Source organism: Pseudopodoces humilis, chromosome 8 (assembly GCF_049639895.1).
Source record: "Pseudopodoces humilis isolate 2021_Gansu_Grassland_sample_001 chromosome 8, ASM4963989v1, whole genome shotgun sequence".
In the NCBI taxonomy this organism is placed as follows: Eukaryota; Metazoa; Chordata; class Aves; order Passeriformes; family Paridae; genus Pseudopodoces; species Pseudopodoces humilis.
In genome coordinates this window covers 37,901,267-37,927,478 of record NC_142207.1, presented here as the reverse complement: position 1 = coordinate 37,927,478, position 26,212 = coordinate 37,901,267, and the positions used below count along the sequence as shown (strand labels likewise).

General features: G+C 51.9%; 1 protein-coding gene across 28 annotated transcripts in view; it reads right to left on the bottom strand.

Moving 5' to 3' along the window:
* The window catches only part of PCBP3 (poly(rC) binding protein 3), a 54,195-nt gene that overhangs the window by 4,420 nt on the left and 23,563 nt on the right, over nt 1-26,212 (bottom strand). For 8 of the 28 annotated variants that reach the window (XM_088058599.1, XM_088058596.1, XM_088058607.1 and 5 more), the window contains 12 exons: nt 22,703-22,774; nt 22,400-22,423; nt 21,584-21,616; nt 20,934-21,050; nt 20,280-20,411; nt 19,884-20,012; nt 17,455-17,598; nt 15,005-15,046; nt 11,006-11,084; nt 10,307-10,366; nt 7,470-7,522; nt 4,676-4,845 (listed from right to left, as the gene is read on the bottom strand). In XM_088058599.1, coding sequence (XP_087914725.1) covers nt 4,676-4,845; nt 7,470-7,522; nt 10,307-10,366; nt 11,006-11,084; nt 15,005-15,046; nt 17,455-17,598; nt 19,884-20,012; nt 20,280-20,411; nt 20,934-21,050; nt 21,584-21,616; nt 22,400-22,423; nt 22,703-22,774 — 1,055 coding nt within the window. Of the gene's footprint in view, nt 1-623; nt 2,881-4,675; nt 4,846-7,469; nt 7,523-10,306; nt 10,367-11,005; nt 11,085-15,004; nt 15,047-17,454; nt 17,599-19,883; nt 20,013-20,279; nt 20,412-20,933; nt 21,051-21,583; nt 21,617-22,399; nt 22,424-22,702; nt 22,847-26,212 lie in introns of all 28 variants that reach the window. The other 20 variants (XM_088058606.1, XM_088058603.1, XM_088058608.1 and 17 more) reach the window with 16 other exon arrangements.

The following is a 26,212-nucleotide window of genomic DNA, read 5'->3' as shown; positions in this document are numbered from 1 at the left end:
ATTGAGGCAGTCTGCTCCCTCTCTGCAGCAGCCCCTGAGCTTGGCTGCATCTGGCAGACCCAATCTGGCATCTGCTATTTTGAGCAGGGCTGTCTCAGTGGAGGTGGGAAACAGCACAGGGAGCGCACGCAGAGAGCAGAGGAATTCAGGGCAGCCGTGATCTGCAGGCACTGTGAAAAGCCATTTCTGTGTCCAGGACACTGTCACGCTCCTCGGCCTTCCCCAGGTGTCCGAATCCCACAGCCTTGCTGGCCTTGGGTGGATTTCTCAGTCTTGGTCAATGTGATTCTGCTGCTGCTATGCCTCCATCACCTGGTGAAGAAGCTCTCCTCGTGCTCCAGCTTGTCCTACACCCCACAGAAGAGCTGAGAACGGCAGGATGGGCTGGCTTCCTCTGTGCACCATCCCTCTCTGAGTGGGCAGTACCCCAGGCTGCCATGGAGTGTGGTGGCAGTGGGATGTGGAGCTTTTGCCGTGACTCACACCCCAGGGCACCGGGGTGGTTATTTTCACTGGATCTCACACACAGATATCTCATTCTTCCAGCAGAAAAAGCATTTGGTCTAAAGCAGAGTGAGGAACAGGAGAAGATGAGGAGTGCCCCTTGCCCACAGCTGACTCACCATTTTGGCAGGTGGTTCTGTGCTCTCCTGGCCAGTTGGCGACTTGGAGTAGGCCCCGTTTGGTGCCTGCCTCCCTCCAACCTGAGCATCAGCATAAATACACGGGGGAGGTGCCAGCAAAGGCTGCTGGCTCCACCTGAGCCCCTGAGCACTCCCCACAGCACCTGTGCTCCCCTGGATGGGGAACCAGGGGATGGTCTTGAATGTGTGTGGCTGCTGGGCCACCAAAAAGGCACAGCTGAACCCAAAGTGCCAGGGAGAGCAGGGCAAGGGGTTGGAGACAGGCAGCAAAGCACCTTCTGGGCGATCTGGGAGCACCTTTAACCAAAGAAGCTTGGAATGCTCTGGAGAGCTGAGAACAGCAGGGACACCTGGGCAGAACAAACTCCGATGCTCAGTGGCACTGCCTTCACCTTTCTGGGCTCCTGAGCCATGCTCTCATTCCTACCAGCTCCCTGCTGGAGCCCACAGCCCCCTGCCCATCTTTGGCGCCACTGATGCAGTGGCATCAGCGGGGATTCCTGACACAGCCTGTCTGAGTGTTGAGCAGGCAGTGCTGGAGACAGGAGAAGTGGCCCAGCATCCTGGCAGGAGAAGGGTGGGAAGCTGCCAGTGGTGCCTCCTGGTAGTGAGGGTTGAAGGGAGGGAAAGGCCAGGAAGTCTTGGGGCTCACCTGGAAAAGCAATGTGTTTCCCATGTGGTACAGTGCAAAAATGTACTGTGTGGCTGCTTCAGCTGTCTGGGGACATGGTGCGTCATGGTCCCCTCATTTGCAATCCAAGAAAAGAGACAGTCAGGAAGTAACAGATGGAAAAACGTACATTTCCCTGTTAGAGAGGCAGGAGAGAGAAGTCTGGAAGCAGAAGGCAGGGCTGGGCAGAGAGGGCCTCAGAGAAGGGTGTGGGGCACAGACATGGCAGATCCATCCAGACAAGGGGGCAGTGAGAGATGACGGTTGTCACATCACAACTTATAAATTAATCTCAGGGAAAACCAAAGAATTATGCAAGCCAAATACTCTCCCTTTGGAAAAAAAAAACAACCCAATAAGCATGGAATCACTCAGGAAGTGCATTGGTCATGGGGACCTTCTCTAAAAAAAGGAAACAAAAAAAATTATGACGCTGATGATAAATAACGATAATAATAATAATAATAATAATAATAATAATAATAATAATAATAATAGAGAACTCGTGCATACAACCCCCACCTTCCCTCCAAGCAGCTAAAAAGGTGTGGAAGGATGCAGAGGGAAGGATGGGGCTGGTATTGTCAGGGCAGCCCAGGAGAAGAACAGTCAGAGCCCATTGGTACCAGAGCTGCACAGACATTTATTGAACACAAACAGTGACAAACATAGCCAGCTCACAGAGCTTCCTGAGCTATCGTCCAATGGTTTTGCTCATGGGGGATTGCCAAAAGAGTGCTTTCAAAGGCCCCTGGGGGGTGTGAATCCTGTACAGCTGAGTTCTTACCACTTCCAGGTGCTCATTAGTTTAAAAAAAAATGAGCATTTGTGTGTATATGTGTATGTGTGTGTGTGATTCCCTTAGCTTAGCAGGAGAAAGGATTTGTCTGGACCATGCCATGTTCCAAGAAAGAAGCCTGCGGGTTGAACCGCGCTTGGCTTCTGCTTCCCAAATAACACGGGTGAAAAGTATGCCCTTGCCCTGAGGGCAGGGGCATGAGGTGGTGAAGGTGAGCCAGGACAAGCAAAGGGGAGCACCAAAGGAAGGAGGGTGGGAAAAGTTAAGTCATCTGAAGTAGGCACAGCTCTGGGTGGCATCATGTATGTCCTTAGGCTACAGGAAGTACCGCCAATGTCAACTCAAACGTGTAAGTAGCTACGCTAGACTAGAGACCACACCAGCTCCTGCGGTCTCGCCAGTGAGAGGAAAAAAACAGCGCCCCCCTCCCCCCTCCCTCATCCCCAAAAAGCAGATGAAGAATTAACACCGTAATGCTGAAAACAAGGACCATAACCAAAGAGCTTGGGAGCAGCCTCGGGAGCACAGAGCAAAGAGCTCGTAAAGAAACCTTCCAGTGTGTGCTTATGCGTGCGTGTGTTTATATCTATATATATGTATTTGTCAGTAAAGAAAAGAGTATCTGTGGAGGCAAAGGAAAGACGGTAAATGTACAGGCAGTACAGGCTGGGTGGAGTGCCGGTGGCTGGAGAGGGTCGGGTGGTGCGGAGTGGAGGATGGTGGGTGGAAATTAGAGTGCGCCCATTCCAGTGACCTCAGACGTCAGCCTAGAATAGACAGGGGCAGAGAGAGGGGTAGGGGGGAGACAAAAAACAAGTGCTTAATCACCGGAGCAGAAAAGAAAACGAAGACCCTGCAGGGCAGTGCTCCTCCTCTTGCCCAGACCCCACACAGACAGAGTGGGCAGAGCATCGTTGGGTGGCCTGAGGGTCCCCCATGGAGGGCACAGAGGGCTGGAGCACAGAGCCAGTGTAATGGCTGGCTGCCTCCCCCTCTCCTCGCTGCAGCCAGGTGGTGCCCTTTACTGTCACCGTGTCACAGCAGGGGTGTCACCCACCAGAAGTGCTGGCAGGAGTCATCCCAGAGCACAGCTTCTCTTCCAGCAGCGTCCCTCCCACGGGGGACAGGCAGCTGTGTCAGCTCCTCTGGCTGCTTTGTTTTGCTCTGGTTTGGAAACTGCGGGAGAGGCTGAGCCCCACCAGGTCACCTCTGCACAGGGGGCAACTCAGCTAGCCCTTCCCATTAGCTAAGAGGCGCTTCTTTTTCTTTTCTTTCTCTCTCCCGTCTCGGGGAGCGGAGAGACGAGGGGGGGATTGGCAAGGGTCTGCGGGGAAGCCACAGCCATGCCCGTGGGCGGGGCGCTGCCCCCGTCCCTCGCCCAAGCAGGGGGAGAGGTGCCACGGGCATGGGCAGCGGGGTAGCGGGGCGGGATGGGATGGCGGGGGTCTACTGCGGGTTGGGGCTCGGGTGGGTTGGGTGCAAGGAGGAGAAAGCACATACAGACCTCACCGGTGCTCCCAGCCCACACCCCAACAAGTGTCAGAGTCGCCGCCAGCAGCCCCCCGTCCTCAGGGCGCTGCCAGCAGCCTCCCTCCTGCGCGCATCCGGGGCTGGCGGCGGGTTGGCACGGCATCGGTCCTGCCCAGGCGGATGGGCCCGTTTGAGTGGCTCTGCCAGGCGGGCGCAAAGCTACCAGGAAGGTCCTGTATCCCTTTAAACTCGCTCTCCATGCGTCCGCAGGCACGGGCAAACAGGTCTGAGCAAGCAGCCTGGACACAGCTTGCTGCCTGCACGAAGCAGATTCCCAGCTCTTCTCTGCAGCTACGCCTCCCCTGCACGCTCCCCTCGCAGGCCCTTGCCGGCCCTCGGCCCCCATGGCATGTGCTGCGTCTCCCCCCAGCCAGCGGCAGTGCTGCGAACCCTTGGCGCCCGTGAAGTCCTGCAGTGCCAAGCTTTTCATGATGGAAAGGAAGCAGTCGGGCCGTTCCCATGTCCTGCGTTTATTGGACTGAGTTTTCACTGAATGGAGAAAAGCCTTTGGGAGGCCTGGAAGCACGTGGAAAGCAGTAAGCGATGCCGGGACGCCAGCAAGCAGCTCCCAAGTGACGCCTCCCTGCCACCGGCTCAGCTCTGCTCCTGTCCCCATCCCCGGCCTCGTCCAGAGGCAAAGACGGCGGCAACTTTGCCCACCCGCGAGCAAAATCCTTCAGCGAAGGCGGCGGGAAGGGCAGGAGCCCGGCGGAACCCGCGGCCACTCCGCCAGCAGCGTGGCGGCTCCCGGTCTCCAGCCAAAGTGCCGGCTGGGGGGAGATGTCCTGCTGGCGATATCTGGTCCCTGCTCAGAGATCTCAGCAAGACATCGTCCATCCCAGCCGGCCTTGGGAAGCCCCTGCTGACCCATGGCACCGGAAGCACGGATTGCTCCCAGCTCACCGGCGGGCCGGGATGGGCCGGGATGGGCCGAGGTGGGCCGGGATGGGCCGAGGTGGGCCGGGATGGGCCGAGGTGGGCCGGGATGGGCCGAGGTGGGCCGGGATGGGCCGAGGTGGGAGGCGGGCTCACCTGGCGTTGATGAGGTACTGCGCGAGGCTGATGTTTGCAGGGGTTCCTGTGATGGTAATTTGGCGCTCCGATGATCCTTCTGTGGCGTTGGCGATTTTGATCTGCGCTCCCGACATCTGCCGAATTTCATTGATTTTGGTCCCTTGGCGTCCGATTATGCAGCCTATTAGCTAGGAAAGAAAGCACGGAGGGAATGTCTGAGAGGCGGCAGCTCTGGCAGTCACCGGCAGGACGCAAGTACACCTGGGACAAGGGTGACCTTAATGCTCATGAAAATAGGAGAGGGACAGCCCGGGGTGAATCCTACCAGCGCGTGAGCACCGTCCTCCAAGGACTCATCCAGAGGCCTGCTCCTTGTGGGCAAGAATCTCCATTATCTGCACATGGTGCCCAGCACCTCAGGGGGCTTCAAGGAGGGCTCGCTTCAGTAATAATAATTTTCATGATTTAATGGATGGTCAGTGTTTTGCAGGTACTTATCCCCTTGCCAGTCACAACAAATCCAAGGAAACAAGCCTGCTGCCTTCCCTGGCAACAGGCCAACCCCAGGAGCCCACTCATCAGCTGGTGTAGTGACCCCATCCCACATTTCTTCTATCCCAGTAGGACACCCTCAGTACCTCTGCTACCCCCTCTAGCTCTTTTGGTGCAATTCAGTGGCGTGCCAGCAAGCACAGGAGAGCACCACACAGCTGTGGCACCCACAGGAAAGGTGGACCTTAAAAAAACCACATCCTTCCTACTCTTGAGAAAAAATCAGAGCCAGCTGGAGGCTTGAATTTCCTCAACTGTTCATCCCTTGAATTTCCTCAATGGTCCTCAGTGGCCTAAATTTCTTCAGTGGTCTTTCCTCATTTGTGCATCTCCCTCAAAGCATTTCCAAAGCTTGGTAACTCATACAGGAATATCCAGCTTGACCAACACAGGCATGAAGTGCTCTGCATGCCCTTTTTGGCCATTTGAGCTCTTTCCCAAGGGCATTTTATACATTGGATGTTCATCTTGGCAGCTGCTGGATTTCTGCATGGTATAAGTAGAGATGATTACTCCTCCAAATATTCCCTGATCCTTTGGTCAGACTATGGGGCTTCCATGGTGGTTTTTATCCCATATGGATTTGAATATACACTGGAAGGGCAGCCACTGTCCCAGGGTCTGTGGGGGTATGTTCAGCCCATCCTGGTCTTCACAGCACAGAAATAACTCCGAGATGCTTCAGCAAATGGAAATCTGCTGGAGAGGCCTGAGGAGCCAAACTATTTAGGCAGATGCTCAGCTACACCCAAGTTGAATGGCCTTCAAGTTTCTCCTGACAGTCAGAGGAGCAGCAAGATGGGTATCATCAGATTTCCCTCCACTGTAGCACAACTCCAAGCTACACCATTAAAACACACCTGGTGACTCTTAAAGGAACCCAAACCTGTCCTCTCCTTCATGAGAGGGTGGCGGTGGGTGTTTGAAAGCCTTTGAAACAACAATGGGGAGAGCTAAGGAGGAGTTTTCAAGATGCAGGTGATAACATCTAATGCCTCCCAGGTCTGATGAGAGCTGGGTCTCTGGCAAATGAATGCTCCGAGTGCTTCTGAGTTCTCAGAGGTCTCCTGCCATCCTTTACTCCTACGCGAGTCCTTTTGCAAGGGGTCTCTTTATATTCCTGAAGATGCCTTCATTGCTGTGGTCCTCCATGCTGAGCAGACGTGGATGATGGAACCTCAGGAGTGCCTGCAGATCTCCCTGCAGCCTCCTGGAGAGGAGTCCCTGCTGGGTGGACAGAAGCAGATCTGGGATCAGGCCCCACGGGCTCCTCTGCAGATCCCTCCTGTGGTGATTTGGCAAAGCATCTCCAAGGGTTTCAGTCAGCAGGTGCTCACAGACTCTTGCACTGCCATGTCTCTCGGGTGGACAAAGGTCTTGGCAGAGGTGGCCGGCAGTTGCTGCTGGGATCGCTGCCTTTCCCTGGCATTGCTGGCTGCTGGTGAACAGCAGGGAGAAGGAGAAACAGCTGACAGACCCCATCCAGAGGTTCCTGATGAGGGTGAGCTGAAGGTGCTTGTCAGTGATGGAGATGGGAATAGAGACTGGATGTCATCCCTCCACTTGCTCTTATCCTGACTGAAGCAGATTGGGTCTTAATCCATAGAAACCAGTCCAAAAGCAAGTGAGGCTCATGTGGATCCAGGTGCTGGCTGTGTCGTGCTCTCTATCCCACCTCCTCCCCACCCAGCATGGCTCCCACCTCGTCCCGGCCAGTGTCCCAGTCCACCACCCATGTTACCACAAAGCTTCCACCTATCAGACCCCACAGCTGCTTGCCAGCAGTACTGAGACGCACTGTCCTTCAGACACTCGTGTGGCACTTTGTGGCAGCAGAAATGTCACTTACTTACCTCCTCTTCCCCACCACTCCACCCAGTCACTACCCTTGAGCTGGAACATCATCTCAGACCCGCCACAGCCTGATTAAGCAATTAAGAATTTACTCAAGGCTGTCATGGGAGCTTTCTCCCAGTGCTGTCAACTGGGTATGTTTCATGAGCACCGAGTTCACTTGGAAAGGGAAATGGAGCATTAAGGATTGTACCTAGGGAAGCTACCGACAGGGTGAAGTCCAGCAGGCGCTTTGTGCTGCCGGTTGATCCCCCACGGACATGGATGAGGGATCATGGGGAAGTGGAATCTCTAACAAAGTCAAATGGCTGCAGCTTATACATAGGTCTATGTATGCATATACAAACATATGTGTATACACACACGCACACACAGACATGCCAAGGAAGCACTTGGATTTACTTACATCATTGGGAATGGTGAGTTCATGAGTACTGGCCGGGGGACTGGCATCCAAACCTGGGCAGATTCAAGGGAACATGGTTAGAGCTGGCAGTGGCAACACTACAGAGCTCTGCTGTTTTCCCACAACACTGCCAAGGCTGCATCCTGCTCCGAGCTGGGAAGGGGAAGGGGATCACACACTCTGGGACAAGGAGGAGGAAGACAGTTGCTACCTGACTCTGCTGGAGCTGGGTGTCACCTTCCCTGCATCCCACCAGTGCCTCACTTCCCACCCTTCATCCTCCCACTGGGAATGGCTTCAGAGGAGGGTGCAAGATTCCATCATCAGCAAAGAGAGTTGGTTGAAACACCTTCCCACACAGCAGCAGAGAGCATGCTGGCTGGGACACCCACCAGCCCTCTCTGGATGCAGCAGCACTGAGCTGCTGGAGTGTGACAGCAGCTTGGTGCCTCAAAACCAGAGTCCCTGCAGGATCCGGCGGCACAAGTCCTCTGCAAGTCCCACAGACTCAACATGCTGAATCTGAGCCAGACTGCTAAGACATGCAACCTAGCTGGACCCAGGAGCAGCTGTCCCTCTTATTCTCAAGGGAAAGCAAGATGAACAGTATGGAGATCTAGATCCTGCTTCCCTCCAAAACTAGCACAGCACACAGCAAGGAGCAAAGGCAGCAGCTTCCTCCCATCCTCTCCTGGATCAGGGAGAACTCTCTCCTCCATGGTAGGAATGGCTGGAGCCAGCAGGATACCCTGTGGGTGCAGCTCCAGAGGTAAGAGGACACCATGCTGTAGTGATCCTAGGTCAAAGCCTGCCTCTCCCATGGTTTCCCATATTAAATCACCTCAGTGCCAAAGCAGGGACGTCCTATGTCAAATCTGCAAGAAAGAAGCTGTCTGTTGCCTGACAGGAATTTGCAGTAACTGAAAAAAAAAAAACCCTTATCCTTATGGTTTCAACCACTGATGAAAGCTTATAAGAACAGAAGAGACTGCCAGATCTGTATCCATGGAAAGAGGGTGGTTAAGGAGGTGCAGAATGAAGAAGTGCAAGGAGACTGGAAGTACAGGGCTCCTGCAAAACAAGCAGCAGCACCCAATTCCTCACATATTTCCATGGAGGGCCTCAGCACAGAGGAAGAGGAGCTCTGGGTATCTCTGATGTGCTCACGCACGATCTTAGGATGTTAGGAAATGAGGGTAGGAGGCCCTGGCACCGGTTGTCCAGAGAAGCTGTGGCTGTCCCATCCCTGGAAGTGTTCAGGGCAGATGAGATTTAGAGCAACCTAGGATAGTAGAAGGTGTCCCTGCCCATGGCAGCAGGGTAAAAATACACAGTTTGAGGCAAGGTGGACTGCACCTATCACAGACATGTCCCTCTGGTGAGGGTGTCCCTCTCCCTTGACCATGTGTTAAAAGGCTCAGCTCAGCAGCAGCCTAGGTGTGGCAGAAAATGTCTCCTGAAGGGAGCATAGCACCAGTGAGGGCTCTGAGCAGCAGAGGTACCCAGGAATCTTAGGGAATATAAGCTAAGCTTCTCAGACTCATAGGCAACATCCTCCGTCCCACACTCAGATGACATGGATGATGCTGAAGGCCCTTGGGACACTTGGTGCCATGGTACTGCACCATCCCTGCATCACAGAGCCTTTGAGGAATGGCCACGTCCTTCCCCATGACCTGGAGACTGGTTATTTTATCACTTCAGATCCTCCCTCTCTGATATGTACAAGCAGTCCTTGAGGCTGTAACAAGGGTGTCAGGGCAGGATTAATGCCTTGGGTGACTGCAAAGGGCAAAGGGGGTATGCAGAAAACATGGCTGCATAGGTCAGTGTCATGAAATCTGTATTTCTGCAGTCTTGTGGGATCTATTTGCTTGGGCTACGCTCGCTTTAATAGTTAGGTGCTGTCCCCAAGCCTTTGAGGCATGCATGGGATGGCTGTGTGCCCCAGGTCTGGTTCATCCTGCCTGTGAGCCTCCAGGTCTTGGGACAGCTCCTCTATGCAATGGCAGGGAACAAAAGACACATCTCTTCCTCATATATGGATGAATGTGGGCCATCTGACAGATGACAAAATTTCTCCAAGGCTGCAGCCACACTTTGGCTCCTCAGGGTCCTGTCCCACTAAAATTGCAACTCACCCTGAATGGCTTGGAGATGGCTAGAGCTGCATATCATAGCTGTTTCCACCGGCACTGTTCTGTTGTTTCTGAGCAAAGTTTATGCAAAATTAAATACAGGAATAAGGGTGATGACTCTGGTATCTTCCCTTTCTGCAGACAGAATTGAGGGAGACCTCACCACACCTGAGGGGCAGCACCGATCTCTGCTCCCTGTGCCCAGGGATAGCACTCCAGGGAACAGCATGCAGCTATGCCAAGGCAGAGTCCAGGCTAGAGATTAGGAAAAGGTTCTCCCCAGAGGGTGCTGGCACTGCCCCGGCTCCCCAAGGAATGGGCACGGCCTCGAGGCTGCCAGAGCTCCAGGAGCCTTTGGACACCGCTCCCAGGGATGCACAGGCTGGGATTGTTGGAGCATCTGTGCAGGTCCAGGAGTTGGACTGGATGATCCTTTGTGGGTCCCTTCGACTCAGGATATTCTGTGGTTCTGTGGGAGTTACACATAAATGTCACAGGCAATAAAGCCTATGCACTTTTCCTTTGACATGCTGCACCAAGGAGGAGGGTGCTGCCCGATCTCTCTGTGTCCACCAAGACAACCTGCTGTCTTCTCCATGAATACCACGATTCCTCTCAGAGCACAACAACGGCACAGTCCTATTTACGGAATATATTTCAATCAAAGCCTGCTTACGTCCCTCCAGCTTTGTGTTTTACCTGATGACTGGCCCATCAGATTTTGAGCTTCTTCGGAGGAATGTAAGGGCAGCTTTTCTCCTGAAGAGCAAAGAAGAAACAGGTTTAATGCTTTTCCCTTCGAGGAGATAAGCAATGTCACTTCATCTAGGAAGCTCAAAATATGATGAACATACTGCCAGAAAAGTCATTTCCAAGCGGTACTTTAAGTACCTCCATCCCCTGTGCTCAATCTGCTTCCCAGGTCACTGGGAACACGCCGGCCTTGAGGACAAGGCTCGGGCCACGCCGGGGCCGGCTGTCCTCCCGTCGGCGCAGCCCCCTTCAGCCACGACTCCTTCCCACCGCGAGGGTGCTGTCCTGCCTGGCTCAGCACCTCTCCCCGAGGCAGCACCCCCGGCCAGCCCGAGCCACTCCCCCCGGGAGAGCGCGGATGTCCCGCCAGGATCTGGAGTGGCACGGGGCAGGGGATGCTGCCTCCTCCGTGGAGGGAGGGAGGGATGGTGCTCACGGCTTCTGCTGGGAAAGCCGAGGCTGAGAGCTCGCCCTTGAGCACCATAACCCCCACAACATCCGTCAAGCCTCTCCTCAACCTCTCCCCATGGATACTGCCACTTTTTACTTGCCCTGCTCATTTCCATTAAACAGCAAGAGTTTAGAAAGAGAGAGAAACTCTACAGGTAAGAGAAGGATATCTTGAAAGGGCGTGTGGGTACGTACCAGGGAAAGCGGGGGTGGTCTGTCCAAGGGGAGTAAAGGGGGTTTGCTGCATAGCCAACTGGTGGAGCTTGGTCAACTGCTGAGGGGTAGGAGGGACATTAGAGCTAAGAAGGTTATTGTCATAGAGTACAACAAGTCACACTGAAAAGCAAGAACAAAATTACAGCGGAAGGCGGGGGGGGAAATGGAAAACAAACTGAAAAATAGAAAAAAAAACCTAAAGAAAAAACCAAACCAGGAAGCCATGGTGAGACATGGCAAAAACATTAGCAGAAAGGACTTGGCCTGGGTATAGTGCAATAAAGCCCCAATCTTTGGCAGAAGTGCTTGGTCAGGGTCTGAAGTACGATACCAGCAAGAAGCCCATTCTTAGTGTCTGTTCTACTCCTCTGCCTTGGTGCAGGGCCAGCTGGTGGGCGTCACAGCCAGCACTCAGGGACCCTCTTTGTGCCACCAGAGCCACATTGTCACTGCTTGTCCCCGCAGCACACATTCTTGTGCTGTGCCTCTGATGGGAAGTGCCTCAGGGAGATGGATATACTGTGTTTCTAAATGCCATCTCATTGGGAATATAGGGAATTATGGGCTTCAGCCATGACCAGTAGGTATTTCAGATCCTTGTATCCCTTGTTGTGCCAGGGAGGTTTTGCTGTCCAGTCAGGAAGCAGTTTTATAGAGAGGTGTTTGTTTGGAATACATTTTGTGCTTGGTTTTACTGCTCCAAATTAAAAAAGAAAAAACAAACAAACCAAAAAACCAAAAAGACAGGAAAATAAAGAAAACAAACCAAACTGGGCTGAAGTCTGGTAATGAGCAGGAGGGAGGCTCTTCATCACCTCCCACTTTCACAGGTGCTCAGGGAGTTGTCAGCACAGCATCACCCCCCCAAACTCAAACTGCTTGTTTTGCCCATCATCCCTGGTAATGGGGAGGCTGGAGTTTCAGTGTTTTGGAGAACAACAAGATTCAAACACCTCTTTGCTGCTCCAGCGGGGCTGGGGAGGGAGAGTGGGGAGGTCTGGCTGGAAGCACTGGGATGCTGGGAAGAGCTGACCTGAGGGCTGTGCTGGCTGGGGGAAGACTGGAGGGAGGCAGCAGGAAGGGGTGAAATACCTGCAAATCCCTGGACAGGTGCTTCTGGGATCCCTATCCTGTCTGGAGGACACCCAGCCTTGCACTGCCTCAGGGGACAGGTCTCACCACTCCACAGAAAGAGTTGTCTGCACATCTCTGTGCTTATTTTGGCTATCTTTGGCTTATTTTATCCAAAGGTGTGATAGGCCAGGCTCCTGCCACAACATGGCTGTCTCCAGACAACACTGGGCATGTCACTGCTCCTTCAGGGAGCAGGGACATCAGCATCCACTGCTTCTTAACTTCAGAAATGCCCTGTTTCTGGAGCTGCACCCTGTTTCTGGAATTCCTTGTGACACCTGGTCCCACTGGCAGGACTCCAGATGAAACCTCTTTGCCCAGTGGGCTCCAGCCGTGCTCTGGGACAGGAGTCCTGCTTTGCCAAGAGGGGGAGACCAAAATCCTTTCTAATACTGACCTACTAGACCTTCCAGATAGTGGTATTTATGCAGCCCCTGCAATCAGAGCAATAAACAAGCCTAGGACAGGAGAAGATGGCTAAACCCAGGTGTTGCAGAAAAAGCTGCTACATCCATCTCTTCCAGCTCATCTTCCATGGTCGAGGGAGGGGAGAGCCCCCTCTGCTCTGGTGAGACTGTACCTGAGGTACTGCATCCAGCTCTGGGGTCTCCAGCACAGCAAGGATATGGATCTGTTAGAGTGAGTCCAGAGGAGGCCACGGAGATGCTCCAGGGGGCTGAAGGGGCTCCAATAGAGCTGGAGAGGGACTTTGGACAAGGGCTCAAAGGAGTGACAGGACAGGGGAGAATGGCTTCACACTGACAGAGGGCAGGGGTAGATGGGATTCTGGAGAAAAATCCTTCCCTGTGAGAGTGGGCAGGCCCTGGCACAGGGTGCCCAGAGAAGTTGTGGCTGCCCCTGGATCCCAGGCAGTGTCCAAGGCCAGGTTGGACACTGGGGCTTGGAGCAGCCTTGGACAGGAGAAGGTGCCCCTGTCCATGGCAGGGCTTTGGAGTGAGATGTGTTTTAAGGGACCTTCCAACCCAACCTATTCTGTGACTCTATGATCCCATAGCTTTTGGGAAGGCAGACACCTATGCATCACATCCCAAACAGCCAAAAACACCCAGGCAATGCTGAAACCCCTCATGAGCCAAAGCTTTCCTTGTCCTGGGATGTTTCTCCAGGGGACAAAACCAAGGCAGGAGCACACACTGGGCATTCAAAATTCTGCCTGCTTTGCAAAAGGCAGCCACTAAACACAGATACCTAAAACATGTTTAAAATGCCCTAAAAGCACATTCTAGACTGGGTTCTGTATTGAACCTTGTTTAAAATGACCAATCATTGAAAGAACACCCTGAGAGTAAGGGTGGAGTGAGTAGCCCCTGTACCAACAGCTTTATTCAGGAAATTTGCCGGAAGTGGGGCAGAGTGCAGCCATCAAATGTATTTTAATCCTGACAATCAGAGGAATATAGGAACAAGGAAAACACTAAGCTGTTGGCACCACTCGCAGGGAAAAACTGGGATAAAGACTGCATTGATCTACCCTAAATACACAGTTTTTTTAGTTATATTCTGCTTATGGAGTAAAAGCAAAGAGTACATAATTAGGAATATTTCTTATCAACCATCACAGCAGGCTGTTCAGAGTACACACATAGAAAGCCAAAGCCTGGATTCCTCTAATTCCAGTGAAACCACTTCTCCTAGGATGAAAATCCAGCCTACAACTCCCAAATGTTCCCATATGAGGCAGGCATTCGTAGTATCAAACAGCCTTGCCACCTTCTCAACCACAGAAGAAGAAATTTTATGATTTAGTACCCAATGCACTCACTGGAAAGGGGAACACTGAGCTGCATCAACCCCTTCCCATGGGTGAGATGGCTGGAGAATGTTTTCCACCCACTGCGACATCCTCAGCCCCACTGCAGATCCCTGCCTCACAGCAGGAGGGACCCTCTGCAGTGAGACTCAATGGGTATTTTGTCCCCTTGGAAACACATTTAGCAAGTTCCTGCTTTTTCCAAGAGCCATGACCACCTCAGATGCTGAACTTCACTGCTTTCCTCAGAGAAATCATTCAAACAGACTGATTTTCTATTTCCCTTGGTAATTTCAGGTGCGCACATTCCAGCTGTTGATCCCTATGTGGTCCTCCCACAAAAGTGCTCCCTGACAGGAGCAGGCACAGGAGCCCAAGAGATCCCAGCATCAGCAAACCTCAGTCAGAGCAGCTCAGAGAAGCTCCTACCTCTGCACCAAGGAGCCCGAGGTGAAGTGGGGGCTGTCCTCAGGCTGCCCTGCTGTGGGTAACAGCCACCCACAGCAGTGAGACAGCCACCAAACCCAGGGTGACCACGTTGCTCTGGGGGCCCTCTGGGGGCCCTCTGGGAGACATGGTGGGGGCTTAGTTCAATTTCCACATCATCTGAAGGAACACCCCCTCGGAAAGGCACATCCCTGCCCAGTCTTCAAGCACAAAACCCTTGGAGCTCTGGCTTCTTCCCACCCCACCAAGGCACTCAGAAGCTAAATATACCCTTGGCTCACCAACATTTTAAAGACAAGGGGTAAATAGAAGGGAAGGTTTTTTTGTTTTTTTTTTTTCTTGTTTTGATCATTTTGAGGCACAAAATGCATAGAGTATGGTTTCTATCAGAACAAAGGGATAGCACTGAATAATGCAAACAATTTAGCATCAGGCCAAGTCCTCAGAAGTAATAAAGTTTAGTGCTAACAGGTTAAAAGGCTACTCGAGGTATTACAGATGCTACACATGGCCAGTCACTTTGAAAATATGCTATTAATATTATTGGCTAATATTAATATTATATGAATTAACAGTAGCATGCAGGTGACAGAAAAGGGTATAAGAAAAATTAGGGTAAAACTCACATCCGGGTGTGGAATAGCGTATTGTCCCTGAATTGTATAGGCCTGTAAAGGAAAAACAAAGATGTTACCAGGGCTGGCAGAATGTGGGGAGAGAACTCCATCCCTCTGCTGGGACCCCCTGTGCCACATTAAATTCCTTGGGGCACCAAATCCTTGGGGCAGGAGGGAGATGTTTCATCTCCCATCCAACCTAGACCATGCTGAGCAACCTGACTTCAAGGGCTCAGGCTCTGTTTGGCTTTTTTCAGAAGGAAAGAAACAGCTCTTTATAGGTGCCAGCATTGCATGGAGCAGGAATATTAGGCTGTGGCTGGTCTTTGCTGTACAAAAAATAAGGATCAGTGGTGGGGGGGGGGGGTGAGTTGGAAGTGAATGATCTTTAGTGTCCTTTCCAACCCAAGCCCTCCTGTGATTCTCTGATAACCAGAACTACCTGTGTAGCAGGTGCACAGTGACATCACTGCCCAAGTGCAATCCCAAAAAGCAAGCCAGCTCCATGAGGCTCTCCGTTATTTCCAGGTGCACAAGCCCCAGTGGATGCTTTACATCCACCCAGTATATTCCAGTGCTCTGCTGGGGAGTTGGAAAGGCATCGAGGTGAGGGCTGCCTGCACTGTGATGCCTTTCACCAGCTGCAATTGGTCCATGCAAGCATCTTCCAGGTAAATGGGTTTATGTGTTTTTCCCATCCTTTGTAGCAATCCTTTCTCTTTTTGTTGATAAATAACCCCAAAATAAGCACCAGTGTGGGTGAAGAGCCAGACACTAGAGAGCCCAATATTTAGGACTTAACCAGCTAGCAAAATGTATTTCACTGGTTGACACATTATTCAGATGATTCTCAAAGAAATGGCAAAAGAGATGGAGAACACTTTGAAAAGGGAGAGTAAAGATTGCCAAGAAAAATGAAAGGAGAAAACCTGGGAGCCTCCTGCAAATTTGCCACATAATTCACAAAGAACAAGGTGCTTTGTGTGAAGGCAAGCCCCAAAATCACGGAGAAGGAAAAGGGAAGATGGCTGTCCCAGTGCCCACCAGCATCCCAGCACAATGGGGTCATGACAGAGGCTGAAGAGTTGCCTGTCCTGGTGGTTTAATTTGGCCATTGGCTTTTGATTAGAAAAACTGAGCCAAAAAAGGTAATCAAGGGCAGGAAGGTGTTTCGGACAGAGGCAACTCAGCCCTGACCTTTGAGGGCTGGTCCCTTTGGCAGTTGCCATTGCCCACTACATCTCTCAGCCTGCTGAGCTCCTGGAGACTCATCCCACCCCAAATTCCTGCCACCCTGTCACCAGTTGTCCTCTGTCCCCTTGCCCCATGCTACCCCTCAGGCAGAGCCATAGGGCTCCCAGCCTTGGGAAGAGCTCTCACTTCTGAAACAGTTGCTTTCTTCCAGTGATGTTACTTCTGTCCAAGACACCAACCATTCACGGCAGAATTGCTGCCTCCATCTCACTCTCCCTTTTGAAAAGATCAGTTCACCAGGCAGCTGGACTCAAAGCTCTTTTCCAGGATGGCTGCTCAGATGGAGTCACACACTCCCTATCTTGGCAATGACTAATTCAGCCTGAAATAGCCTGTGCTCTGGGCTTTGCTCCTGGTCTTAGTTTGTCCTTATTTATTATGGTTGGAGAGAAATGAAATAATTCTGTGGAGCTGCTCTGGGTGGCCTAAGCTGTGGTTTTGTGGTGCTGGCCCTACCTAGCTGCAGGATCTCTTGGGAAGGTACATCCCCTGCTGGATGTGATGGACCACAGGATGGTGGCATCTACAGGCAGGTCCTGGGTCACCAGGTGAGGCGAGGAGATGAGGTGAAGAAAGCAGAGGTGCAAATTCCCTCTTTAGAACAAGCCATGTCTCAGTTGCCTTTGTTCCTGCTGATTTTCACTTGCAGAATAACCTCCAGCTCACCTGTGCTATGGTTATCCCACAAAGGAAAAACCACCCCAAGGCCTGCTACTGGAAATAGCACGTGGTGTCTGCAAGGCTGCAATGTTACAGTGACACAGTGCAGGCTCTGCCCCAGAGGGAAGCAGCAACCCAAACCAGGGAGGGGGACATGGCCCTTCTGTGGGGGCTGCCCTGAGCAGAGAAGTAGCTGAGACAAACCCTTCCTACCTTTGATCAATTACAGCCACACAAAGGTATTTTTAACTGGGCTGGAGGTGCCAGAGAGCAGGGACAGCCTCTTGCTCAACAATGTTTTTCTAATCCTCTCCTTCTCAACCACTGACAAACACTGAACCTGGGTCTAGTGAAGCAAATCCCAGCCTTTCCTCTGTGTGACACCCTGACATGGAGATGATGCCCAGGCTGGCCCTTCCCTTCTCCTCACTGTCTGGCATCCATGACAGGAGCTAAGCCCAGAGCTTTCAGTCCAGCTGCCGTGGCACACAACGGATGGGATGACACCATGCAAGTCAGAAGGCAAGAAACCTGAGTGCACTAACGGGCAGCGGCTGGTGCTGCAGTAAAAGGCTGAGGTTGGCAGTGGAGGCTGCAAGCGGGTCGGCTCTTACCTGACCACCTGCAAAAATGACAGGGGTGGAGGCGGGCTTTGGGCGGTAGGGAATGGTGGCACCTTTTGGTGGGGACTAGGAAAAGGGATAAGGAGAGGGAGAGAGAACATTAGAACAGCTTTCCTGAAACAGCGGCAAAAAGAGCGTTAGAAAGCACCTAATGGAGCACGGCCCCCGGGGCCGCCACAGCAACACCCGCACCAGGCAACACCGCGTTTCTGGACAGGAGCACACGGGGAAAGAGGGGATTTGTGGGCAACAAGGACAACCTGGGGCACAGGAGATCCCCTGCCAAGGCACAGGCCCCTGAACGGCCTCCTGGACCTCTGCTGCCTCCCTCAGCTTCACTCTGCTCTGCGCAAACCACGTTGCCTGCTCTAGGCTCTGAGAACCCTCCTTAGAACGCCCTGAGGAGAGCCTGAAGCAGCAAGATGGGGAGGTACAGCCCATCTGAGTGACCTGGCACCATAGTCAAGCTCTTTGGCTTCCCTCATCTTCTTCGCTGCCAGAAGAGGGTCACCTTCAGGCCCTGGTGCGGTCCCTCACTGTCTGAGTTGGGATGTAGGTGCTGCAAGATCAGCTGAGAAGTGTCCCTGCACATGGCAGGGGGCTGGAACTAGATAGCCTTTAAGGTCCCTTCCAACCCACCCCATTCTGTGATTGGTGATTCTGTGTTTCTGTGGTCTTGCTGCTCTCTGTCAGGTCCTTGGGTAGGTCTGAGCAGAGCTGCGGTGACAGAGCTGCTGGTGTGATTCACAGGAGCTGCTTGCCCAGGTTCTCCCTCCTGTTTTTTTCCTGAACAACCTACAGGCCATAGGAAACCTGGAGGTTTCTAGGGATCAGGAGATATTTCAGCTCTCCTCCTGCTTCTACCCAAAATTAAACAACTCAGTGACTGCTACATAAGGACAGGCAATAGAAATTACACTATCTCATGGAAAATTCTTTTTTTTTTCCTGTATGTTCTTTGGATGTCTACTTGTAGGCAAGCAGCATTATCTAAATCCTCCTGCTCCTGTCCTGCTCCTGGGAAAGCTGATCAGAGCACATCTCCAGCACATCCACATCTCCTACTTGTTCTTTTATTGCATTGCCAATCTTGGAGGGGACAAGCCAAGATTACCTGTTTAAGACTGAAAGGTGATGTGGAACATCTCTGTAAGCCACTAAAGTCAGGGCACTTTCCAGATTTCAGACTACAAGAAGACTCATGGGTTTTTCCCACGGCTGAGCTGGACAGAGGAGCAGCACATCTTGTTTTGTAAGAAAGACTTTTTAACACACTTGACAAGCATCACCTCAGGCTCATCTCTGCTGCAATCTGTGACCTGGAGTCATCGGGTGCCTAAAATTCCTCTGGCAGCAGTGCAGCTGCCTGAGCATCACAGCCAGCAGGGATGGGGAACATGGCTCCTCTTTATCCTTCCTGAGATGTGCTGCTGCCAAGCTGAAGATGCTTCTATTTGGCTTTGCTCTACCTTCACCAAGCCTTGTCATCCCCATCTGAAGCTTTTCCAGTGGGAAACGTGCTCCTTCCTGCTGTGAAAGGGCTGTGCAGCTAGGCAGAGGGGCCTTACATAAGTCTTTACATGAGACATGAGCTTTGTCTGGCTCTGGGATGCACCAGGAGTGGAATGTGTCATTGTCCCATGTCCCAGAGGCTCTCCTTCTGGAGCTTCTCCCATCTGAAGTGGCAAGTGTGGATGTGGGGCATGTGGCTGAGGTCATCTCCAGCAACTAGTACTGCAGCATCTCTCCACAGCAGAGATCTTCCAGCTCTGCTTGTCAGCATTTATCCCAGAAAATGGCACCTTGATCATATATCCATGTGCCCTACAGTCCCTGCTCTCCACCAGCCTTCCTCACCCCCATTCCCACTGTGCCCCACTGAAACACAGCCTTCTGCTCCCAGTTCCATCTCCCCCAGTGCAAGGGAAGCTCTGGCCTCCTCTTCCTTCTCCTGGCTGTGGTCCTTGTGAGGCAGAGACCAGGTTCTTGGAGCAGTGTCTGTGGCCCCCATCTCCTTCCCACAGCACCCTGGGTGCTGCTGGGACACCAGGACAGGCTGTCCCAGCTTGCTGGCACCTCTCTTCCCTGAAGCCACCCTCTGCTCTGACACAAAACACCTCCTTTGGGGCACCCGACCAGACAAGCTTCCAGTGTGGGACTCTAGAAACTACGGACAATGGTGGGGAAAAGACACAGGGTGTGTTTCCAGTGGAGGTACCAAGAAATGAGAGTGGTCCAACAACGTGTGGTGAAGGGGACGAGAGAGACACGCTCCACAGCTCCCAGCGCTCTGGTGGAGCCAGCTGGGATTTTTTCCGTATGTACTTTACCCCCTTTGTTACAGACTGTACCTCCAGCATCACCACACAGATCTGTTTGACACACTGGATAATTGCGTCGGGTGTCCCCGAGATTGTCACTGCCCGCTCCGTGGAGTTGGGCAGCATGTCCCCCGCCACTTGGACCTGAGCACCTGTGGACTGGAGACAGAAAGAGAGAGAAAGGAGAAATTCCACAGCTGAACACCTTCATCAGCAGCCAGCTCCAGTTCTGACGCCACGTGCCTCCCAAGGCCTGGCCCATGGCATCCTGTGGGACGCTGCTCCCACATCGGCCAGACCACCCTGGGAAACAACATGATGCATGAGGCAGCAGAGGAATCCCCTTCCCAGGGCAGCTCCCCTCGGCTATGGCTCAGCTCCAAGGAGCTGTGCTGAAGTGCAGTAAGAGAATGGAATCTGCTTTACCTCTCGGATTTCCTTGATCTTGGAGCCCCCCTTGCCAATGAGGGAGCCACACTGACTTGCTGGCACCACCAGCCGCAGTGTCACCGGAGGTTTGCTGGTAGCAGTGCTGTTGCTCATGGAGTTGGTTATGTCCTTGGGAAAGGAAAAGTGCAGCATGTCAGCCCTTGATACCCAACCAGAGCCACCCGCAGTGCCCAGGTGCCACATCCACATGCATTATGGTCAGGTGACTAAAGTGTTTCCTTCTGAGCACTTCCAGGGATAGTGACCACCAGGTGCCTTGGGCAGCCTGTTCCAAGGCCTGACCAACCTTCCAGTGAAGAAATTTTCCCTAATATCCAACCCAAACCTGAGGTCATTTCCTCTGGTCCTGTCACTTGTTACTTGGGAGAAGAGACCAACCCCTAAATGGCTACACTCCCCTTCCAAGCAGTTGTAGAGAGTGAGAAGGTCCCCCCTGGGCCTCCCTTTTTTCCAGGCTGAGTCTCCCAGCTCCCTGAGCCACTCCCCATTAGACTTGTGCTCCAGACCCACCCTAGTTAGAGATGTCTGAAAGGTTCTTTGCTGAGGCCATGTCCCAGTTAGGCAAATCCAACCAGGCACTGGTTGGCTGGCTGGACAGCCATTTCTCATGGGATGGCTCACGTTTCTCACCTCCTCAAATTTGTAGGCAATCATGGCAAAAGCCTTGAAGATGGCATCAGTGGGGCCAGTTATGGTCACAATCCGCTCAGGACAGTTCCCCTCCGAGATGTTGATCCTTGCCCCGCTCTGGAAAGAGAAGAGGAGTTCTGGAATAGCCACAGCCAAGTAATCAGGTCGGGTCCTCTCTCAGCCTGATACCTGTGCCAGCCTCACAGCATTCTGTCTAACCTTCCAAACTCCCACCCCTCGTCTGCAGTGATTTCAGCCCTGACTTATCCCAACCCTCAGAAAGGGTTTCCAGTGTTTCCCTGAAAAGGGAATCCATGGGATCAAGGCAAGACCAGCTCATCAGGCCTTCACAGGCAATGGCCTGTGAAGAGTTTTGCTCACTGCCCTGACAACTCCCTGGGAGCTGCAGGCACAAAGACCCTGAACAAACTCAAAGCATATTACAAGTGACTTAATTTCAATGTTTCATTAAATACTTGACTCTGGAAAATGTGATAGGAGTGAAGGGAGAAAACTGGTCCAAAGAGCTCTGAGGACAGCTGGCTTGCTTCTCCTGACCCTGGGAATTCCTGTACATATCACACATGTGCAGCTCTGGCCACTCTGCATTCCCTTCCTCCTACAAATCATCCACAGAGCAGGCTGCTCACCTCTTCACGCATCTTCTTCACAGTCTCTCCTTTCTGAAACAGGAGGGAAAACCAAGCCATTACTGAGTATTCAAGACTTCTACCATTAAAACAATCCTACCGAAAATGCATCTCCCTAATAGACGGCAGTTTGTAGCCAAAAGCATGGGAGCTGTGATGCCTGGCCCTGCATCCCCAGGTGATGGTCAGCTGAAGAGCTGAGCATGCAAATCATCAAATATACATATACATACAAATTCACAACTGTGAATCTTCCCAGAGTTGGACGTGCTGATGGAAAAATAAGACACAAGCCTACAGGGAAAACGTGTTCGTGCTGCAAATCTTTGCCGCCATAAACCCTTCTTTGAAAACCACCTCAAAAAAAAAACCCTAAGTCCTGTACAGCCAGGACTTCCCAAACCACTGTGGAAACACCAGAGCAACTCAGGAGACTTTTTTGCACAAGGTAAATTAAGTCCTCTGGCCTCAGAGACAGGGACTATAGAATTACTTTAGATATAATTTAAATGTGTCTGTGTGATATTTTTAGTATCTCTTAATGAAGTTACTTGATGAAAACACCAGAGCAACATGACCATAAACTCCCAGCCATCACCCAGTGAAGCAGCTGGGAACAGTTTGGTGGTTGGTGGGGTTTTTAGGGGAATGGTCTTTGAGCCCTCTGTAGGTCTCTCACAATTTCTGGCTCACAAATGCAGCAACCAGCTCAGGCACCCCACACTTTTCAGGACATCACAGGGAAGAGGTGACTACAGCATCTACCACACCACAGGTGCAGGAACAGCATCAAAGGTACACTAAATGCATCCTTACCTTCCCAATGATGCTTCCAACTTCCTATGTGGAGAAAAAAGCCAAAACCAGAGGGACTGACATTAGAAAACATGATGAGAATCCAGCCCAACCTCATAATGAAGTAAAGACCTGGTGGACACTGTCCCCAGCGGAGAGACAGGGTTGAGGGGCAGGAATGAGGGGGAGCAGGAGCACCATGCTACCCTCCCCACCCGCAGGACAGCTGTTGGCAGGGCTGGCACAGCTGGACAGAGCTGTGTGTGGGTCTGGGCAGGTGGGAGAGGGGGCTGTGAGGACACCCCCGCTGTGGGATCCCCTTACCTTGCCGTGCATCAGCAGCCGGATGGTGAGGGTAACATTGAGGCCACCTTCGGAGACCTTGGACTCCATTTCCTACCAGGGGACGGGAGACGTGCGTTAGCCGGGAGAGCAGCCTAGACACGGGCAGCACCTTGGCTGTATCACCTGGGGACACAGCAGGGAAGGTTTGCTCTCAGAACAGGTTCCTTGGAGGGGGATGGACCCCACAGAGCAGCCAAAAAACAACTCTGGACCAAGGCAGCAGACAAGCAGCCTGGCCAAGGGCCAGTGGTGACAGTGGTGCTTTAAAAGACCCGCAGCAACTCCCTAGCAAATGAAAGCTCACCATCTCCAGCATAAAGAAAACCACAATGCACTTTTTCCGTGGGCAGGAATTGTCTATCTGACCCCAGGAGCACTGAATGGGAAGGACAGGACTGGCATCCTGGTTGCCACACACCCTGACCTGAGAGCTCCCCAGCTGGGCAGACTGTGCACCACACCACTTCCAGCCATTCATGTCACACATATCTAACAAAACCATGCTGTTTTCCTTCTCCGTTCTCTCTCTTTCCTCCTCTGCCCTCTAGAGATGCCACTGATGTTTTGAAGGCAAGGGGGGGGAAAGAAATAAAAAACACAGAATAGCAACAAATCCTTAATTTTTCATTCCTGATAACCTGAGGAGCATCTCTGCATGAGGACGTGGCATATGAAATATCCCTGCAGCCCATTGCATGGGGAGAGCAGTCCCATCCCAGAAGGAGGTGCCAGTGTCCTTCTATGTGCAGTGCTGAGAGATACAGAGCAATTCTCCCTCATATTATTTAATCCCTCAGTCTGTATCAGATGAGAGATTTTCCATTCTGCTCACAAGCATCTGGCAATTCCCTTTGCTCAGACAGGGACTTACGTGAGCAAAAAAAAGCAGGAGATAATCAAATTCTCAAGTACTGCTTTAATGTAAGCTGGGATGAATAAACAGCAGCAATGCACAGACCATGGATGGGGATGGGTTTGATCCAAAACCTCTTCCCAGAGGTTATTATGAAACCCAAAATGGATAAACCCACGTGGTTTGCAGGGAGATAGAATTCCCTAAAGCTAAAGGACACTGGCTCACTGAGAATGAGGCTGCTTATGACCTATGTGCAAACACTGGGCTCGAGGCTGCTGCATGTCACAAATGAAAAAAAAAGGACAGAATCCTCACAAGGATAAGAAATGAAATGTGCTGAACACCAAAACAGGTTCACTGGCACAGGTTGCCCAGAGAGGTTGTGGACTCCCCATCCCTGACAGTGTCCAAGGTCAGGCTGGACAGAGCTTGGAGCAACCTGGGATAGTGGAAGGTGTCCCTGCCCATGGCAGAAGTGGAATGGCATGAGCTTTAAGGTCCCTTCCAGTCCAAACCACGCTGTTATTCTCTGGTTCTATGTCAAGCCAAAAGGTGCTTTTAAGGGTGGGGAGAAGGATAATATTTCCAAGGAAAAAGGTGACAACATTGGAGATGAAAGTAATGGGAATGGGCTGAGAGACTGTAACAGAACAGGCAAGATGAGGAATTTTCAAGGCTGAGCCCACTGTAAAGTGAACAATGAAGGAAAAGAATAAATGGGTGTGTTGTTTAACCCCAGGTTGACTCCTGTGCATGGGAGGCAGTGCAGAAAGGGTCAATAAGCTGATAGGTGGAGGTCAGCATTTCCAGTGCTCATGATGTGCCAGGAGACAAACTCCTACACCAGAGGCATCACAGAATCGCAAAATGTTTTGGGTTGGCAGGGAACTTAAGATATCCCATTCTACTCCCCTGCCATGGGCAGGGACACGTTCCACTATCTATCCCAGGCTGCTTCAAGCCCCAGTGTCCAGCCTGGCTTTGGACACTTCTAGGGATTCAGGGGCAGCCCCAGCTTCTCTGGGCACCCTGTGGCAGGGCCTGCCCACCCTCATAGGGAAGAATTTCTTCCTAAAATCTCATCTAATCCTCCCCTTCTTTCAGTCTAAAGCCATTCCCCATGTCTTGTGGTAGGGAGGGTGTTTGCCATCTCCAGCCCCACATCCTTAGCAGGAGGAACCCTGCATCAGGCCGTTATGTAAATGCTTCCAATTGATTGAAAAAGTGGGTCATGTGTTAGCCAAATGCTCCTGGCTTTAAGATTTATCAGCATTATTAAATTAAACACGCTTCATGCTCCAGTGAGTGGGAAAGCTACATTGGCCTTTTCTTAACCATACTAGTGAAAGGTAAGTGTTTTATAGGGGTCTCATGAGCTCAATGGAAGGCATGGCAACAATAGAGCTGAAGCATTTACTGTGGGCACAGGCCTCCCCCAGCAGCCCTCATTCCTCATGGACAAAAGGCTGGGAAAAATTATCCCCTAAAATGCGATTTTGAGTATTTCAGAGCATTCCCTGCCTGAAGAGAGAATCATGTCAGCCCCTTCCTCTTTACCATCGTGTTCTGCCTTGTTCACCACAGCTTTGAAATGGGTCCTTTGTCCACTTGAGAGCCCTGAGGCCACCATCACATCCAGCCCAATGGACAGAGTAGAGGCAGAGCCCAGCTCAGTGCGAATCAGGGGCAGCCCCACAGAGGTCAAAGACATGGAATTAGGAGACAGAAGTGTCAAGCTTGGCCCCAAAAGGGAAGTAGCATGCCAAACCAGTCTCTGCCAAACATCACACCTGGGCAACCACAGGTGAAGGACTGGAGCATCCTCTTTTGCACCACATCAAGGGGAGATCTGCCACAAAGCTGGACAGTGCCCTTCCAAAGGATGATCCCATTCCACAATAAATAGGCCTGTTAATTGCAGCTGCCTTTGCAAGAGTGCCTGGAGGAGACATTGTCAGTTCTCAGGGCAATCTGGTTCTTCCAGAATCAGTTCAAATATATTAAATTCTGGGAAATTTCCTTAATCTATCAGGAATCCCCTATGTATGAAAAAGCAACTCAGGAATCAGTGATTAAGGAATAGGAAGGAAAATGAAAGCCCAGAACAGCAGGAATACTCCTCTTCCCCACATGCAAACATATGCACTCCAATTTTTCTCTTTTCCCATTTTTCAGAGGTTGGAGCAGTTGCCTCAGCGAGTGCTCTTGTGTTTAAGCTTGCTGATACCTCACAAAAACCAACACGTCCCTAAAATGTGAGCAATTCCCTTCCAATTAGGGGAAATCTGAACACTGTGGATTGAATTAATTTAATAACACAATCGTCTCCCATACAGGAACAGGCACATGAAGCAGAACAGGAGGAGGCAAATGGAGTTCTGGGCTCCCATACAGGAGCTGGAAAAGCGGATGCTGGGATCAAGGGAGTCATGCCTCTGATATCCTATCAGGGATGCCCTGCCCTGATGGCAGGGGGCTCAGCTGAGCTTGAGCAGAGCCCAAATTCCCCCAGCAGGGGCTGGAGGACATTGCTGGCTCTATGCTTGCTGAAGCCAGCCCTTGTCCTCCTCTTCCTCCTTCCATGCGTTCCTCGGGCTCACTGGGTGCATGAGCCCCATATGAGTAAGCCTTTG